This window comes from Charadrius vociferus, unplaced genomic scaffold (genome assembly GCF_000708025.1).
Source record: "Charadrius vociferus isolate BGI_N301 unplaced genomic scaffold, ASM70802v2 scaffold366, whole genome shotgun sequence".
In the NCBI taxonomy this organism is placed as follows: domain Eukaryota; kingdom Metazoa; phylum Chordata; class Aves; order Charadriiformes; family Charadriidae; genus Charadrius; species Charadrius vociferus.
The window spans coordinates 1,130,767-1,148,991 of record NW_009648900.1 but is presented as its reverse complement, the minus strand read 5'-3'; the positions used below and the strand labels follow the sequence as shown (position 1 = coordinate 1,148,991).

At 40.3% G+C, this 18,225-nt stretch overlaps 1 protein-coding gene across 1 annotated transcript in view; it reads right to left on the bottom strand.

Annotated features, from left to right (window-relative positions):
* CREB5 (cAMP responsive element binding protein 5) overlaps positions 1 to 17,765 on the bottom strand; it is a 213,930-nt gene extending 196,165 nt beyond the window's left edge. The window contains exons 1-3 of the mRNA XM_009887187.1: positions 17,699 to 17,765; positions 14,453 to 14,546; positions 5,370 to 5,491 (exon numbers count right to left, since the gene is read on the bottom strand). Of these exons, the coding sequence (XP_009885489.1) occupies positions 5,370 to 5,491; positions 14,453 to 14,546; positions 17,699 to 17,752 (270 nt within the window). The 5' untranslated portion in view covers positions 17,753 to 17,765. The remainder of the gene's footprint in view (positions 1 to 5,369; positions 5,492 to 14,452; positions 14,547 to 17,698) is intronic.
* Between the last annotated feature and the right edge of the window lie 460 nt (positions 17,766 to 18,225).

Below are 18,225 nucleotides of genomic sequence, written 5' to 3'. Positions count from 1 at the left end.
CTCCTTGGGAGGGTAGCTGTTTCTCATAAATGGACAGTGTTGAATTTGTAGACCATCAGCCAAGGCAACCACCATACTCATAGGCTACAGCACAGAGCTGTGACACTCAGAAAATATTTGCAAGAATTCTCTTCTGGAGATCAGAGAGTCACTGAGTTCAGCAAGAAATGGTGAAGTGGTATAAGCTAGACAAGTGCATTTTATCTATCTTCTTATGCTGATAGACAGAAATCTATCCTGGTATATACAAGGTAGAAGGAGAACATAGCAGTTACAAGCCAAATTTATGCCTTTCAAATATGCATGAGACTGTAGCTTCATCCCTTGCTTAACACAACTAAACTTTTTAATCATTCTGTAGACTGAGCCTATTTAACCACCAAATGCTCTGTATTTGTTTTTTGATTGTTTTTTTCCTTCATTGGACTACTTCAATTTGCTGATGCTTTTCTAGCAGTGAGGTGCCTGTGGTGGGATTGTATACTTAGAACAGGAATATTACGCCATGTAGGGTACTTGCTGGCTGTGAGCTTCCTGAACTGACACTGAACAACCCACTTTAAAACCAAGCTGTAGCTGAGAATAGCTGTTTCCCTGCCTCATCTGTACAGTTTACATATTACCTTGCACCACTGAGCGCTGGTTAGAAGATTTCAAAATTGCAGGATAAGCCTTAGGAATTCTAGCATAAGCAGAATGTGATTTTAAAAATGCCCTCATGTTGAAAATATTAAACTCGCTATTACTAAATACTACTTGACGTAGTACTCTACATGCTACACTAAGCATATTTCCACTCTCTCATTTCATGCAGAGAGGTCAGACAAGATGCATTTTAATGAAGCAGGTCCAATTAGTTGTTCAGAAACAGATCCTGACTCTTCCTATCATTGACATTATTCCCTCAGACCCAACCTCAAAGCTCAAAACAAGACGCAACGGCAGGGCCTATCCGGTAGCAGCACAGGTCATGTGTTTGCAAGTATAACCTGTTACAAATGCTTTGGATACTTAATGCTCTGAGCAGTGTAAACCTAAAACCTAGAGCTAGTAGGCTGAGATCGTCATATGATCTGTCAGCACTACCTGCCTTGTTGATTTGGGTTGCAAATTTTGTCTGGGGCAGAGCTGTCAATTGCTGCCTGCCTCAAGCTCCTAAGAGCTTTAATATTTACACTTTTGCAAGTAGAAATAAAGTACAGGTATACTTCTACCTGTGCTAATTTTGGTGGTGCATTTGGCAGGCAGGATGCTTGTGTCAGGAAAAGTGCTGTCAAGACGATGCAAAGAGCCTCTTTCTCATGTGCTTATCCATACACCTATTGCTGATCTAGAGCATCCTTTGCATTTAGAGATTAGGCTCTCCCTAAGGCTCGGTCTCTGTCTCTCAAGCAGAGACTTCCAGCTAATATTTGATGGTATAGGCAACAGAGGAGCCAAAACAAACTGACAGTCTCACTTCCGTTTACAACTTTTAACTTTTCTCATTTCAGTTCAGGCCCTGGAAGTCATCATCATTACTACTTGAGCCCACTCAGTCTCCAAGCAAAGGCTAACCCACATATATTTGAAGAGACGATCCTTGACAGATGAGCTTACAATAATAAGACATATCAAGTATGGGAGGCAGAAAGAGACACTACTCCCACTTTACACATGAGCAACTATGGCAGAAAGACGTTAAGTTCCTGGATAAGCAGCTGGGATATTAATGCAAGTGCTTTCCCCTCAATGCTACCTTTACAAAAAAAGGTACACGATGTTCCTAAAACCGTGCTCTCAGTGCTTCACAGCTAATTTGGAATGTCACCAGTCCATATAACCAGCTTAATCACAACAAGTTCTCATGGATTATCCGTGGGCTCCCACTCAGAATAGGAAAAAAAAGAGAAAAAAAAAAGAAAGAATGCCGCTAATTGCACTTTATTCTTTGAGTTCTCAAATAATGACTCTCAATGACGAAAAAAAAAAAACTACAGTGTTTTTCTCTTACAAGATTTCAATGTCAAGCTGTGTGCTAAACCACAGTGATATACTAAAATAAACAAAACTATTTCTTTCAGAGTCCAGAGAAATTAACATGACCAAAAATATTTTGGGGAGACTTTTCTGAGCCATGAATAAGATTTCCATGTGTCAGTAGGTCCATTAGGACAATGCTACGTTGCACTCATATTCCAGGGTCGCACTGTTGGAAGCATTTCGTTAGCCATAGCTGCAGCCAGAGGAGTCCCTTTCTGTCATAGCCTTTGTCTCTTGCATTTGCGTAAAGCCCTACCGGGGCCCACTTCAGATTCCTATCTGACAGTCAGTTGGTAATGTAAGAATGAACATACAGCAGACTAATTGGAAACACAGAGCAAATGGCACTCATATTCCAGGGTCGCACTGTTGGAAGCATTTCGTTAGCCATAGCTGCAGCCAGAGGAGTCCCTTTCTGTCATAGCCTTTGTCTCTTGCATTTGCGTAAAGCCCTACCGGGGCCCACTTCAGATTCCTATCTGACAGTCAGTTGGTAATGTAAGAATGAACATACAGCAGACTAATTGGAAACACAGAGCAAATGTTACAGGTTAGCTAGCTAGTGGGACTTTTGCCCCCCACCCCCCTTCGCCAGCCCCTTGAAGACAGGTGGCTCAAGTCCAGGAGCAGCTGTACTACTTCTCCTGTCCTAAACTGGCGCATACTGTTGCAAAACAAGTGGCAAACACTAATAGATTTGGTGGAAGTGATAACAGTTAGTATAAAAGTTAGTGCATTGCATCTAAACCTAGGATACTATTATTATTACAGAAATCCAGACTGTTCCATATGTCCCTTAACTTCACTCCTTCAACTGTGCAGTACTGCGTAACTGGACACATTGTGTAAGATTATTTTCACTTTTCGTGGAAGCTTCACCCAGACATAGCCACTACTGGAAGCAGGACAGCAAATTTGCCAGGCTAACTTGCTGCACCAGTACACTAAACCAGTTATTCCAACAGCAAGCAGTGCGTGTGTATATGTATATATTTTATTTTTAATGCACAGTACAAGGAAAGGATGACTCAAGCTGAGTTTCACAGGTGAAGTTCAGATGAGTTCAGATCTATTCAAGCCCTTCTCAGTGTTCCCATATGCTTGACTCAAGTCCAAACATTTAATTGTCAGCTCCAAACAAAAACTTCCAATGAAGAAGCAGAGGAGGGGATTGTGAACTCTGCTTTCCAGCACTAAAGACTTGAGCACTTTTTTTTTTTTTTTAATTATTTCCCTCTCCCCCATCACTCATTTGCTCCCTGGAGATCACCAATAGCAGCTGCAGGGGTTGGTAGAGAAGGGCAGACTAACTTAAGGCTGTGAAACAACTGGTATTATCAGGTAACCTGATGCCCTTGTCTAGGTTTTAATCAGATTGTGCAACTACCCCTTGTGAGCTGAAATGGATTCTGCAACTTGAAGCATTGCAATCTGTGGCTAACTGCACAGAAGTCCACATCAGTAGATTTCTCCCCATCTCCTACTCCTGCAAAATAAACACCATGCAGAAAGAAACACTGAGGAATCTCTAATTCATAAACAAGTAGCAATGTGAAGAAATGTTCTCCTTGATTTTGGCCAAGTCTCCCCTCTGCAGCACACAAGAAACAAATTATTAACAAGTTACATCTAAAATTAGACACATTTATCTGGTTATGTGGTCGTTTCCAAGCATTGCATTCATCCTGCACACAAAGCTGTGAGGGTCAGTCTGGGCTATTTTCCCAATCCTTGACCAAAAACTTGGACTCTCTCACATTTGGACACTCTTTTTCCTTGCTCAGCATACCATGCCACAGCCTCTCTCCTCTTCTCCTCTATCTGTCCCAGTCTCTTTCCTTATGAGCCACAAACAAACCATTCCTAGGCTCCCTTCCCTATAAGCCAAAGCCAAACCACTCCCAGACACCCTTCCCATCCTCTTTCTCTAAGCCTCAGATCCCGTTCTGCGCTTCAGCAATCAGTTTTCCTTCTTTTTTCCCAAAAAGCCCTCTTGGACCATTACTTTGCAGAACTCAAGATCCCTAAATGCTGCTACCTCCAGATTTCACGAGCCCCAGCAGCACACATATGCCACGCATGTATGAATTTTGAGTTGGAAAGCAATCACCGAGAGGCAAAGCAAATGACACACTACAGCAGCTATAAGAAAGAGTACCTATAGAGGAGGACCTTGCAATTGGACGCACAGACATTTTGAAAGGTAAAATAATGCTGAGACAAGCTAAGAAGTGCCCTCTGGCTTAAGCACCACAGCTGCTTTGTGGCCGCATTTTCCTACTTCTAGCCTATGGTCCCTGTTAATGTTCAAATTAGACAAACAGAGATTACCGTGAGAACTAAACCAAATAACAGTGTTCAATAGCTGGGGAACTCCTATGGCAGGGGACACATTACACAAGAATTTCCAAGAGCTTCAGAAATGGGAGAGGGGAAAAGAGGCACAAAAGGGAACGTTGTGAAGGGGAGGCATTGGGCAGGTTGTTGGAGGGCTGGAGGGAGCAATATGCTCCTGTAGGAAGCCCCACATTACTCATGTGTTTTAGTTCTCAGAAGCAACCAGAACTTTGGATCTTATTTGAAAAGTTAAAATTTCATTCACTACCTCTTGCTGGCCTCTGTAGTGCATTAAGCTCTTTTACAATTCCTTGAAAATTTTAACAGCTCTTTAGGATCCCTCAAAACACTCTAACAACCTTTGGGCACAGGAGTACACTTAACCCCATACAAAGTAGCCTATATAATTCAAGCAAAACTTACAAATACTGAGACCATAAGAATGCTAATTGGAAATGGGATACGTTATCTACTAGGTATTACAAGTTAAAGTTTCCCCCTTCAACGTGAATACTTTATGAAAAATACAGAAACACGATAAAGCTGGTAACAATGACAAATAAATCCAGGGGCCCATCATGTTGCAGAGAAAAGAGCAAAACTTTTTTTTTTTTTAAGTAAATGCCCCTTCAGAATCCACATTTCCCTGTAATGTATTTGAGCCAGTTTGCAATCCTCACTTCAAAGATGATATAATTTTCCCAAGCCTCTCCCTCAAGAGGTGTGTGGTTCATGTTATAGTTTACTTAAAAGCAGAGACTTGGAATCAAACCCTGGCAAACACATTTACACACTTATGGAAATTTAATGCTGTTTTTATGTTGGTTCAGGGTTTTTATTTTTGTTAAGTGTTTCAGTATTCATTAAAAAGAATGTCACAACTTATAGTGCCACCTAGTTTCTAACCAAAAGGTTACTACCAGGTAGTAGAGCTCAATCTGCTTTCACACTGTCCTTTAACGTTTCAAGGAACCAAAAGGGGAGGGAGACTTCAGGGTGTTCACACTCACCCTTTTGTTGTTCTCTTCTTCTTGTGCCTTTCTAAACTCGTGCTCTAGGGAGCAATCGATGTCGTTGAAGAGGCCCACTTCCTCACAGTTCTTCAGAAAGCGTGTTGGTGTAGGAGTCTGATCTGAGAATATGACAAGAAATGATCATTGGTATTTAATATTAAAAGGAGAGGGAGAGAATGAAACAGTCTGCCCGGAAAAGAGAGGTTCTAACTAACCTCTCCATGCCTTCCCACTCCCACCACACCATCATTAAAAACAACCCACACAGCACTGAATTTCGACACTACGGACTTCAGGCAGGCAGTGCTTGCCAATGGTGTCCGAAAACAGGCAGCAGTCATCATTCAACCAGAAAGACAACAAGCCAGGTTTTGACAAGAGCACTTAACACAAGTGCATATCCTTAACCTGTGCAAATCGTCATTCTAACTGTCTATAAATCCCCCATAATAGGTGCATGCAAAACAACGCACAGTGCATATCATAATGCACATTTACACTGTAGCATGCAGGTAACTGCCGCAGATACACACTAGTTAATGCCTTCAAGTGCTTGAGAACCACCTCAAACATACACATACTTTGCAAAACATGTGAAGTTACCCATAGCGAGAAGTTGTTCTGCTTCTAACACAATTTTTGAGGCAGCGAAACGACATTTAGAAAAGCTATGAAATGTTTTGACCACAAAGAAGCATCCTTATGTGTTTTATACCTAAAAGTGTTGATAATACATATAAAGCAAGAGGTTTGGAGTCAAAAGATTTTTAATGCATGCCTTCATCTCTAGGAATTTTTTTGCCCACTCATAAATAATTTGGGGAAGGACACGATTCTCTTTAATGCCACAAGCAGGAGGGACTCAGGAAGATACAAGGTTTTCAGCTGCCTTTTCAAAAAAAAAAAAAAAAAAAAAGCAAGACAGACAAGCTAAATTGCCCTGTGGACTGTAGTTTCAGTGATGACCTTGGTTAGCCTTTCTTCAGGAAGTGAAAAATCAAGCCCAAATTTGGGAACGAAGGACTCCTCAAAGGTCAGCTCCGAGGCGCCTCCATTCATTCTGAGGCAAGTTCTTAAGGACTCCAATTCAGCTTCCCCATTTCCCCCTTAAAATTACAATACAGAACCATATTAGTACAATACAATACAAATACCATACAGAACAATACAAAAGCAGGGGAGAATCCATATGGTTCTATCAGTTTCACACATATTAAAAGAAAAAAAAAAATCCTCTCTTGCGTGTTAGCTTCTTCATCCCAAGCCCCAGTCCAGCTCAAGCTGCTTTGTAGTACCTAATTTTATGGAAAGATTGGACTCACTCTTCAAAAATAATCTTCTGCATAGTCAGTGACAACTACCCTATTGTTTGAAATTCATTCTTTAAAAAATGAAAACTCTGTCATACTAATCACAGTTGTCCATACTGGGCCAATTCTGACCTCAGAAAAAAGCTTCCCACTTCAGTGAGTTCTGGACGAAAAATTTGGTTTCTTGCACCTAGCTAAGCTGGGTCAAGTTCTAATATTTCCCCCTTACAGGGAACAGTCACCAGACACAAAATAACTTCACATGATCAGGACAGAAACACACAGCGGCCCATAAACAAAAGGCAGCACAAAAGGAATGCATAGAAAAGGAACTACAGTTTCCACTTGGAAACTAAGGGGGAGGATCAGACTCCTCCATTATAAAGCCAGCTGAAGCCAATTTCCACCTGTCCTACAGGTTTGACCTTCTCAACTAATCCAAGGGCAAACACACTCATTTGCATTTATATTTCTAATGGAACATATTGATGAAACATAGAAAGCAAGTCCTTAATGTTAAAAGTCTGTTTTATTTCTTTTGGCTTGAGCATCATATTTGTGACCTTAAAGGAAACAAAACTCAAGTGTTTGGGAATGCACACATATTTATCTATTAGTTTTCACAGCTAACTACCGTATTACCGGAGTCAGAAACATAAGACTTTCCAAGAATCTTGCAGGAACTCAGCACAAGGAGTCAACGAGGTGCTGACATTGATGGGAGCTGAGGAGACGCAGCACTTTACAGGTTCATATCCTAAATAAGTGGTGCCAAACTAATCTCTGGGGTAACCTCACTGAACTCAGTAGATTTACACCAGGGTTGTCTTTGGCCCTTGGACTGGAATTTGTACTGGAAATGAAGTACACTAAAAAGCAGGAGAAATAGATTTTATTTCCAAAAAGGCTTAAATATTACTTCAGTGAACAACATGATTGCTTTGTAGAATAACAAAGATAATCATTGCCGAGCCTTCCTGGACATAAAGGGTATGTTAGTATTTGACTGTGAAGCAAATACAGGAAATGTTTTCTTTTCAGAAGTGGTATATCCCCAGCAAGTAAGCAAGGTATCATTTTCAAGACCAAGATGAAAAACTAGGGTTTCATAAAGAAGTTGATGACAGCACTTTCACTAAAATAAAAAATTCTAAGTTTGGTTTTTTTTTTTTTTTTCCAGAGTTGCTTTAGCCCAGAATTTGAGAAGCAGGGCGGAAGAGAATACACTAACGTAGATAAAGTCTTGTTATTTTTCATGAAGGTACGCAGCTGATCCAGAAATGAAGCATTACTACAACAGGCTACATTAGGTCAGAGGCAACTTAATGGGTGAGAAGGTGGTGATCAGGCACGTGCAGCTGAAGTTCCCGATCTGTTCAGAATCTGTTCCATGAATGTTAGGCACACACCAAAAAAAAAAAAGTTATCTCAATGAAGTAAATCCATTTTAACAGTGCAAACAAGCAACCCAGAGCAAGAATGTGACTTCAAAAGCACAAATGCCTCATCAGCTTTTCTCCGCACGTGCTGAAAGTGTATCTTCTCCACCACATACAGTCTGAGATAAGCATGTGTTGTGTTGCCTACAGTTGACCATTCCAAGTAACTACGTTATTGTCTCAAGCACCAAAGCTGATTGATTAATGACACTATTTACACATATTAACACAGTGATCTTAAATAACTACCTCAGTCTTCCCATACAGTTACTGTACTTTCCATGATCCAGAAATCAGACCAGCAAGAAAGAGGCGTGAGAGACAGGACCAAACCCTGCTAGCTCCATCCATGGACCTTCTGGAAGCCAGCTCAGCAAGGTGTAAGCCAAGAGCTGCCTTTCTACCTTACAATACTTTGTCCTTCAACATTCACAGAAACCAGAAGTCCACGAAACCACTGTGTTTGTATGACAGCAGAACTGATAAATATCCAAACTTTAAAATGTTTGAGACTTTACATAATACAGTAGTTACATTGCACATACGCTGCACTCACTGGTTTCAGGACTTCGGGGCTACCAAGTCCAGTGGGCTTGCTTTGCTCCTTTGCAACCAACTATTTCACCCCTGCAAAATCCCAGTTGTCCCCCAGGAGGTGGGCAAACTAGTAGAAGATATTACTCTCAATACCACAGTAATTCTTTTACCTAGATTAGCAAGCCCTTGTGTTTTAATTGGGAATGATATCACAAAGGAGACCCTAGCATAAGTTGCACATTCAGGTTTCCCAGAATTAATAAAATATTCCTAATTCTCAGCACTTAAAAATGCATTAATAGTTCCAACAGCTTCTGCCTGACCTCACTGTTCCCTGTTGGTACAAACAAACCTTTTGTTGCTATCACCAGCGCCCACAACTATTGCAGGCTCACTGAGAACGGGGCTCTGATTTGTTGTACTTCAGCAACTGGATGTGCCAGACCCATCTGGACCAAAACTCAGACAGAGCTAGCACTGCTGTCAGCATTCCTGCTGAGGACACACGTTACTGCAGGAAGCTCTCAGCACGCATGCTGTCAGCCACACAACCGAGGACTTTAATGGCCCAAGATGCATTTTGAACTGGGCAGCTTGGGATACAGGTCTGTCAGGGTCAAGCCTGGATATCCGGCTGTTATACTCCAGTCACGTTGTTCAACATACAAAAATCCTTCCATTCCCAACTGCTACCAGAACTCGTTTACTATACTTTGAGGCATCTTCCTCTAGCCAACTGCCACTTCACAGGTGAACCTGGGTCATCTGACAATTACTTAGGAAGTTATTTCCATTTCACCTTTACCACCAGGTTGAACACGGAACCTGTCAAGCTTCAGACTGGGCAATATTTTGTTCAGCCTATTACTCAGGTGAACAATCAGCCTCTCTGATGACACAGTCATGGCCAGAAAGGCTGCAAGAAACATTAAGTTTAAATAAACCTCAAAAATGTAAGTGGACAACATAAGAGCCCCAGAGCAAGAGCAAATGGTCTCACCCATGCAGATCCCAAGTCAACCTACTGTATCTTACAGGAGAAGATTTCAGAAGCAATCAGCAATCAGATTCTAACCAGAACCTGAAACACGGAATAAATTTTTGCTGCTGACCATTTTGAAAACGTGTCCTCAGTGTCTGAAGCGATGCCTGATTCTCCAGACTAACTGAAAAATATATGCTATAAGGCAATGGGAAATTTGAAGTCTTCAGTAAAAAGATCCCATTATATATTCATTATGTTTGGCTATGAAAATTTTGTTGCTGTTCTTGGTTGGTTTAGGGTTTTTTTCTGTAATTACTGAAATAATAGTCTCAGAAAGGATACTCCATCTCAATATACTGCTTTCAAAATAACAGCCTAGGAAATGCAACATTAGCTTGCTATATAGTTTATTTGAATGCATTTTGTAAAACTACCTTGGATCCTAGAGTTTCATCCCTCAAAGCACAAATGAAAACCTTAAAGCATGATACCAGTTAAGAAAAAACTGGAGAACCAAAGGACAGTTATGTGAAATAAGCTTTCATTTGGGAAAAAAATAAAAAAATAAAAATCAGATTCAGTCACAGATATCTAACAGCACAGCTCCAAAGTGTGTAACTTGATTCTTCATCTCTCTTTTTTAAAAAAAAAAAAAATGTTTAGTCTGATGTGCAGTAATAACAGGCATTTGGCTTGTTCAGCTGTGGGCTCTGTTGAAGTTATATACTTACCCATGTTATACTTTCACACAATGATAACAAAGTCAGAGGAATAAGGCTAGCACTGAAATTTGAAGGGCTGCCCATCAAGCAGCTACAAGGAAAGAGGAATGTCCTGAGAAATTCAAGAAGGTTACTACGTAGATTTGGCAGGTTACTTTCCAAGTGCACCAAGAAGCTCAAGGTCACAACACTTCAAGCAGGTGATGAGAAAGAAGAGGAGGAAGAGGTGCACCCAGTCATACCTGGTGGAACTGCCCTCACCCAGGGGCTCACAGATGAGGGCTCCCAAGAACTTTACTGCTTAAAGATTCACTGTTTAAAGCACTGGTTGGACTTTCTGTGGAGGTACATGTGCTGGGTACAACACATCTGTAATCTCATCTGGTCACTCAGAACCTGACCAGTTGAATTTTAGAAGACTTTTCATTTCATTATTTGAAAAAAAGACGACAACCAAGGATGCCATGAGTTACCTCACTGACCCACTGACCCAAGCATTACCTGGGAGAAGCAATACATTTGCTCTACCTTGAGCACACACCCGTTTCATCTAGAGGAGACTGTTCCTACCTCCACAGCGGGCTTTACCACCAAAAATCTAGAGGACTGGATTTCAGTAAATAGAATCAGGAAGAAACAAGGTTTCTATATAGATATAGATAATCCTGGCCTCTCCTGTATCTGCTAGCAGTGCTTTTGGAAGGACTTTTCCCCCTCTAATGATGGAATGGTGTCACTCCTTCCCTTCCCAAATTTGATACCGTAAGAATGTCAGTGTACCCAACTCCCAAAGTTCAGTTCCACACAGCTTTTAGTACCTACCTGGAAGGAACAATCTGTCCCACGGACGTTAATATTTTGGTGTTAAAACAACAAAAGCTTTCACACACAAGAAACTAGAGAGTTTCAAAGCAATGCAATGTTTAGTTAGCACAACAGCAGAGATGACATCTATTTCAGTCAACCTAACTACGAAGTTTCCTGCAACGATGGCTAGCATGCAAAACTTACACAAGGTATTCTGTGTTATCTCAAACAGCTCTTTTTTGGCTAAGAAAGATGGAAATGGAAACCATCAATGACTCTTTATCCATACTCACAACAAGGCTTTCTAACAAACAAAAATAAAATACATACACAAAAAGGAACAAATAACATTAGTGTCTTTTTTCTGTCTTTTTAAATCAATGTCAAATTATCTAACAAAAGAATGAGTTGTATTTTCATGCAATGCCTTTAGAAAATTTCCCTTCCATTTATACAGTCAGAAAACATAAAGCTATTTAATGTATGCATGTACCTGGAATTTCTGAATTAGTTCAGGAGTCACTGGATTTTAAAAGACTTGTCCCTCTTCAGTCAGCATCATAAAATTTAAGCAAATGTAGTGGCGCTAGTTGATAATCAGGAAGCTCTTGGCTAGACATACCTGATAAATCAGCATAGCACCAATAATTTCAATCAGGTCACAGAACTTGGTTTCTTTAAACACTGTCCCCACCTACATAACAACATATAACTTTACCTCTCACTTACAAATCGGTATTTGAGAACTCTGCACAGATTTCACACAAGAAACAAGTTCTGACTTCCCAAGTCGTATTTTGCTTAGTTTCTAAGATGTTGTATTAGTACAAGACCAACAGCCCCTCCCTTTTAGTGCCTACCTCCAATAACAGTTTGTAGAACACATACTTAGTGTGTGTTAAATATTACTGATATTATACTTACCCCAGACTGAGCATTAGCTATCTCTAAAAACAAAGATAGTTCTAATGGCTACCTGAAAGCACACAGCCCATTATTTTGCATGACTAATTACTAATAATGAATAGACTCAAATACAACACATTAAAAGGTAGTACACAACACACTGAAAAAAAAAAGAGCAAGTCTGACTTCTAGGCACCTTAACAAAAAGAGGGAAAAAAAAAACAACCCAAACAAACCAGAAATGCACACTAACACCGCACCTGGCTTATTATAGGGCAATTGCTGCTGCAATTCTTTGAACCTACTGATGACAGAAATAATTTTTTTTTTAAAAAAAAAAAAGTCAAATAAGCAAAAATGCAAAAAACAAGAAGGAAGACATGAAGACAAATGTCTAAGAGAAAAGTCTGTCTCTTTTCCCCATATATCATTAATTTTTCATTATGAAATCTAAGAATAAAACATCTTAAACTTTAAGGTATTTAGATTTCCCCAGGGTTTAGGTGGGTAATGAAACAACTATTTTTCAATGTCTCCCTGCAGAGAGTAGATGATCTATGATGCTTCCAAACTAAGGATTTCAAAATGCCAAACAAATCCACCAAATGAACACAAAAAGAAAAATCATACACAGCAGAACCAGGTTGCCAGACCATTACAGTCATGCACATTTGCCACAGTCTTTGAGAACACGTGCAGCTTTTTACTCTTTCATTACTACAGAGGTTCATCACCCACAAAGCACAAAGAATACATCCCTCAGAAGCAATCTTGGAGCCTTTCTGGCTGCAAAATTCTGCATTTCTAGGTACTTAGTTGGCTAACTGGAGGTCTAGGGCCCCACTACTGGTGGAAGCCAGTCCAAGCATTTTGCCTGGGATAGCAACCCACTGGAAGTAGCATGGCAGCTATCTCACAGAAGTTACCAAACATAAACGGAGCTACTCTAACTCAGGGGACTCCTGATGACAGAATACACTCCTTAGAAACTGCCCTTGAGCAAAAGTCTTGCCAAACAGAAAGTTCTAACAAAAGCCAGCACTTTCACAGGGTGAATGTGCCCACAGTACAGATGTCTTTGAGTAGTTTCACTGCCAGAGGACACGGCCAAGTGCAAGAGCAGCATTTTCTCACTCGTGCTTGCAAACACAGGATTCTGCGGGCATAGCTGGCATGCAGGCACTTTACAAGCCCTGTTCTTCAACATGCTGCGTATTGTTCCTTTCTAAACTTAGTTCACTATGGTATTTTCAAGTGTAAGATGAAAATAAATTCTATTTGGGGTAAGATCTGTCTCATTTCTCACCTGGTGCCTAAAGTCCCAACAAAACAAAACAAACAAACAAAAAAAACCCAAAATCAAATATTTGCAAGCAATTGCTACCCAATTATGATTTTCATAAAAATGGAAATGGTTTATCCATAAAAGAGGTAGTCTGCTGGAGACCCTTTAATCCTGATACATTTGGACCTAGAATGGCACAATTTACCTTGAAGAAGCCCATTTCAAAAGATAAATACCAAACACTGGTTAACATCCACACACACATTTGCATCATAGTTTTTTTTCTACAATTACTTTGAAACCAGAAAAATCCTAGTGGTATTATTCTTAATAATCCATTACTATAGCCCAAGGAATATGCAATAGGAAAGGGAATAGGAGAGAAGCAGTAAGATTAAGGCTAGCTGGACCTTGCCCAGCACTTGCTGAATGCCAGCAAGCCACCGATGTGTGGTTACTCTGACAAGAGTATGAAAAAACTGCATAAGAAACTAAAGGATGTAATTGCACATAATACCAAATAGACTCTGTGTATGACAAGGGAAGCACAGAGAGAGATGGTTACCTGTAGGGGGAAGGAGTACTGGACATTACCCACTGGTTTACCTTTCCGGTTACGGTTATTTACAGTGGGCAGGTCTTGAGCCACCATAAAGGTGGTTCATATGATGTGGCCTGTCACAGTTGCTGAAGTGAGCCTGTCAAACTTCAATAGTGAGTCTTATAGGAACCGTACAAATGCACTTCATTAACACGCACACTGCTGGACTCCCAGGTGACATGCGCTTAAGTGCCTATATTTCACTGGCATGTTGACACGGGAGTCAGCGATAGAGCTGCCAGCATGGCTGAGGTTCAACAATTTCTCTCCCTCTCATGCCAGACCTGTGGGAAGGCATAAGAATGGCAACTGTCTTTTCGTTCGAAGATATGCATTCTAGCTTATTCCATCTCTACTTGTTATTTAATTGGAGCTGGGGCTTTTTAAAACCGATCTTGGAGGTATTTTGCCAGTAGCTTTCCAGTAGGAGTCATGCTTTCAACATCATCTGAATAGTTATCTTGACTCTCGAATTAGTGTCTTCTTACCTGATAACATATTATCTGTTTTTATTGAAGGAAACTTCAAAGTCATTTCATGTTTGTGCCTGTGAATCATCAGATGATCCTCTGTTGGAAAACGCTGTCAGGCAAACACAGAGAGAGAGAGAGAGAGAGAGAGGAAGAGAGGGGAAAAAAAAAAAAAAAGAAGAATTTAATTCTCTAATAAACTTTTGGCATTGGACAGAATTTCAAAAATGAGAGACAGAAAGAAATATATCCAGCTAGAAATGTGTCCAAATGGCACAGGAAACAGAATATTTGAAAATGCAAGTAAGTATGAGTAATAAATAGCTGTAATCTACTTAGAAACGTATTTGCTGCAGTGCTCTCTGGGGTTGCAAACCGCAAGGTGTCATGCATTTGCTTGCAAAAGTTGCAGACCAAGTTTTGGATTCTAAGGGTCTCAAACACCCGCTCCAGCTACCACAGCCTCACAAGTCACCACGTGCCTGAGGATCTGCGGTAACTGCTGTTGTGTATGCTCTTAGCCCACAGCAAACGCAAAGTAATGCGGCGTATCTTAAATCACTTTACTGGATTTTTCTGCTTTTGTGTCTTTCTGCAACCTATATCTGCTGAACAGCAATAAAAATAATCAAATAAGCCACTTTCCCTACCTAAAAATATTCAGGCAAAATGCATCTTTAATTTTGGAAACCTCTGATACTTTGACTTGATTCAAAGTGGCAATGCAATAGTGCTCAGTATATAACAACTATTTATGACCCTTTATGTTAAATCAAATTATTTTCCTTTGTCAAGCAGAGAAGGTGGAGATGTACTTTGTGAGAAATTAATCAGTGTGCTAAGTTTGTTTTACAGTCTGTTAACAGACTTCTACAACAAATAGCTTCTTTTGAACAAGACAAAGAAGAGACAAGTTTGAATAAACGTTCAAGCACTTGCATACTTGGACTCTAAGAGCAGACTGGTTCTGTTAAGTTTCCTTTCACCAGAAGGTGCGCACACAGACCTTTGCTACAAACTACTGTAATAGTTTTAACTGGGTCATTTCAGGACTAGCAAAGGCCAAAAGTTGTATCACCAGGGCCTGAGGGAAAAAACATGAATTTTAAAAGCAGCTTTTTAAAGCAACAGGTACATAAGAGACTGTAAAAAACTGGCAACAAGAGAGTTAAAGTGACTTAATGCTTTCAGCACAGTATATTCTTGGCTAAGTGACTTTGCTTGTGGCTATAGTATAAATAGTTGCAGTATGTTACACCTTCCGAGAATCTCTCTAAGCCCCTAGACAAAGCAGCATAAATAATGGGAATGAATTCTCTGGAAAAGAAAAAAAAAAATCCCAAAGACCTTTTCCTCACTGTGAAATCCTGGCTCATTGCTTACTCATCTGGAAGAAATGCAGGACTAGAAATTTATGTTAAGAACAAAGGGAATATGTGAAAGACCTTGCTCGGTGAAATTGTGAGGGGAAAAACAAACCACGTTTTGTTCTTGTGGAAATGGATTTTCCTTCATGGATGCCACACTCTGTCTTCAGGGTGAAATCAGCCAGCTTAAAGACGGCATGGGGCAACTGAGGAGAAGCTATTCTTCCAACCCAGACTTCTCTGTCCTTTTTGTAAATCCACTTTCTTCCTCGTGCAGAAGGTCAACTCCCTCAGCCCTCAATAACACATCTGCCCTGGCTGACAGAGAAGCCAGTCCCCAGACAGCTAAGCTGGACAGCAGCGCTACACTATGCACTTCTGTCAAGTCCTCATTTACAATAAATGGAGGCCATGTTTTGAAATGGGAAATTAAATGTTTTTTAAGATAAAGTCACACCTACATTGCTTGTCTTTCCAAACTCTAACAGCATACAACCAAATCTGCTCTCTGAATACCTAAATGAGCTTGTTTGGATCAGCTTCTCCTCCACTGAGGAAACTCATTAATAGCTGACATGAAAACACTCAAGTCCACCAATTTGAGTGGAAGTTAGTTTTAAGAGCCAATGAAAAGGTAAATAAAACTTGACTATAAAACTCGGATACTTTTCTTCTACCTCTGTGACAGAATGGTGAAAGTTTAACTGCATATGGATATCTGAAATGATGAATCCTCGATCAGAGAGACAACCAAAAGATGCACCCTGACACCTGTAGGAAGGCTCCCACCAAGCGAAACAGCAAAGCTGCTCAGCCAGATGTTGCTCAGACCTCAGGCTTCTCCCTTTCCTTATTTTAGTTCTTGGCAAAATCAAGACCTACACTCCAGTAACAGCCACCCATCATTCCACCAGAAGAACCTAAAGGGTTGTTAGCCAGCTGAAAACTCTCAACATACAGTTAAAGCAGGGAAATATTACCCTCATTAAGAGAGGAGGACTCTGGTAACGGGCAAGCTAAATCACTTAAAACAAATGCATACAGCAAGCTTGTGGCAAAAGCCCAAAAGATGCCCTTGCCTGAAGATTTTACTCACAAACTCTTGTCACTAAACTGAATTAGGGTCAGAAGCACCACACATGGAACTTCTCTTATCGCTGCATGGGAGGGGAACTTCCCTCACCACTGCATAATCATCAAAAAAACACATAAATCCCAATTCAAAATCTCAGCAGGTAAAATCCTTGTCACTTCAGGTTTTTAAGATCATTAAACATCTAATGTTACAGGTTAGATTATAGGCTCAGAGACACATGGCAGATCACCAGTCAAGAGGAATCCCAAATGTGCATCCTGGGGCAGAATTTATCTACAGGCTGCATTTTCTATAGGCAATATTTAGTAGGAAGATGTCTCTTTTTTTTTTTTTAAAAAAAAAAAAAAGCGCTAATAAGATATCATCGTATTTAAGTATAAAAAAAAAAATCAGGAGGGTTACCACATCCAACAGGAAACATAATATATTCCATCATACATCTAAGTAGAAGACAGACAAATGTGTCCTGCCCAGTGTGTCCTCTCCTGCTAGCCACTAAAGGAATTTGCAATACCTGGCTTGGAATATTAGGCTCGGGGATGAGGGAAAGTACAGAAGCAGCTTTAGAAGCACTTTTACCAACTCACTTTTGACTGGCTGTTGTATTTGCTTTAAATATTTTGTAATAATATCTTGTGGAGTAAGGAGGGAATTGGGGGGGCGGGGGGCGGAGGACTTAAAAAAAAAAAAAACAACCACCACACATATTATTATTAGACATGTGTTAATATATCAGGAGGCATTATACAAGCCAGAGCTAGTGCTGAGGACTCAATTAATATCACCGCTGACTCCACTCACCTGTGAGCAGCCTGGGGCACTGCAGACAAAAGGCCTCTCCTGCTCCAAGTTCATCTTTGATTCCTCATAAATCTACATGTTAAAAGGGGGAGGGGGAAAGAAAGGGAACCTATGAATATATACGTTCTAAACTTCACACATACATGCAACATACCATTGTCACGGTTTGTGCTTTTATTTCAAATGCCCAAAACAGACCAGAACAAAGTTTTCATCCTCAGAGTACTAAATTTGCTAATATTCAGCAGGCTCCCTACAGTCTAAGTTCTTATTACTCCTTCCTGAGCACATATTTACTTTGAAGGAGGAAAAAAAAAACCATTAAGCTTTCACAGCAGAAATCTGCCTCAGAAAAAAGCATATGTTCGGTGTTGTTATTAGATAAGACCGTGTCTGCTCAGAAATATCTCGAATTAAGGGTTTTTACCTTTCCTTCTCCAGTTCCTGCCATTAAAACCAGACGTCTAGGTTACTTCTGAGAAAGAACCCACTTTTTGAAGTTCTTCATCCATACTGTTCGATATTAA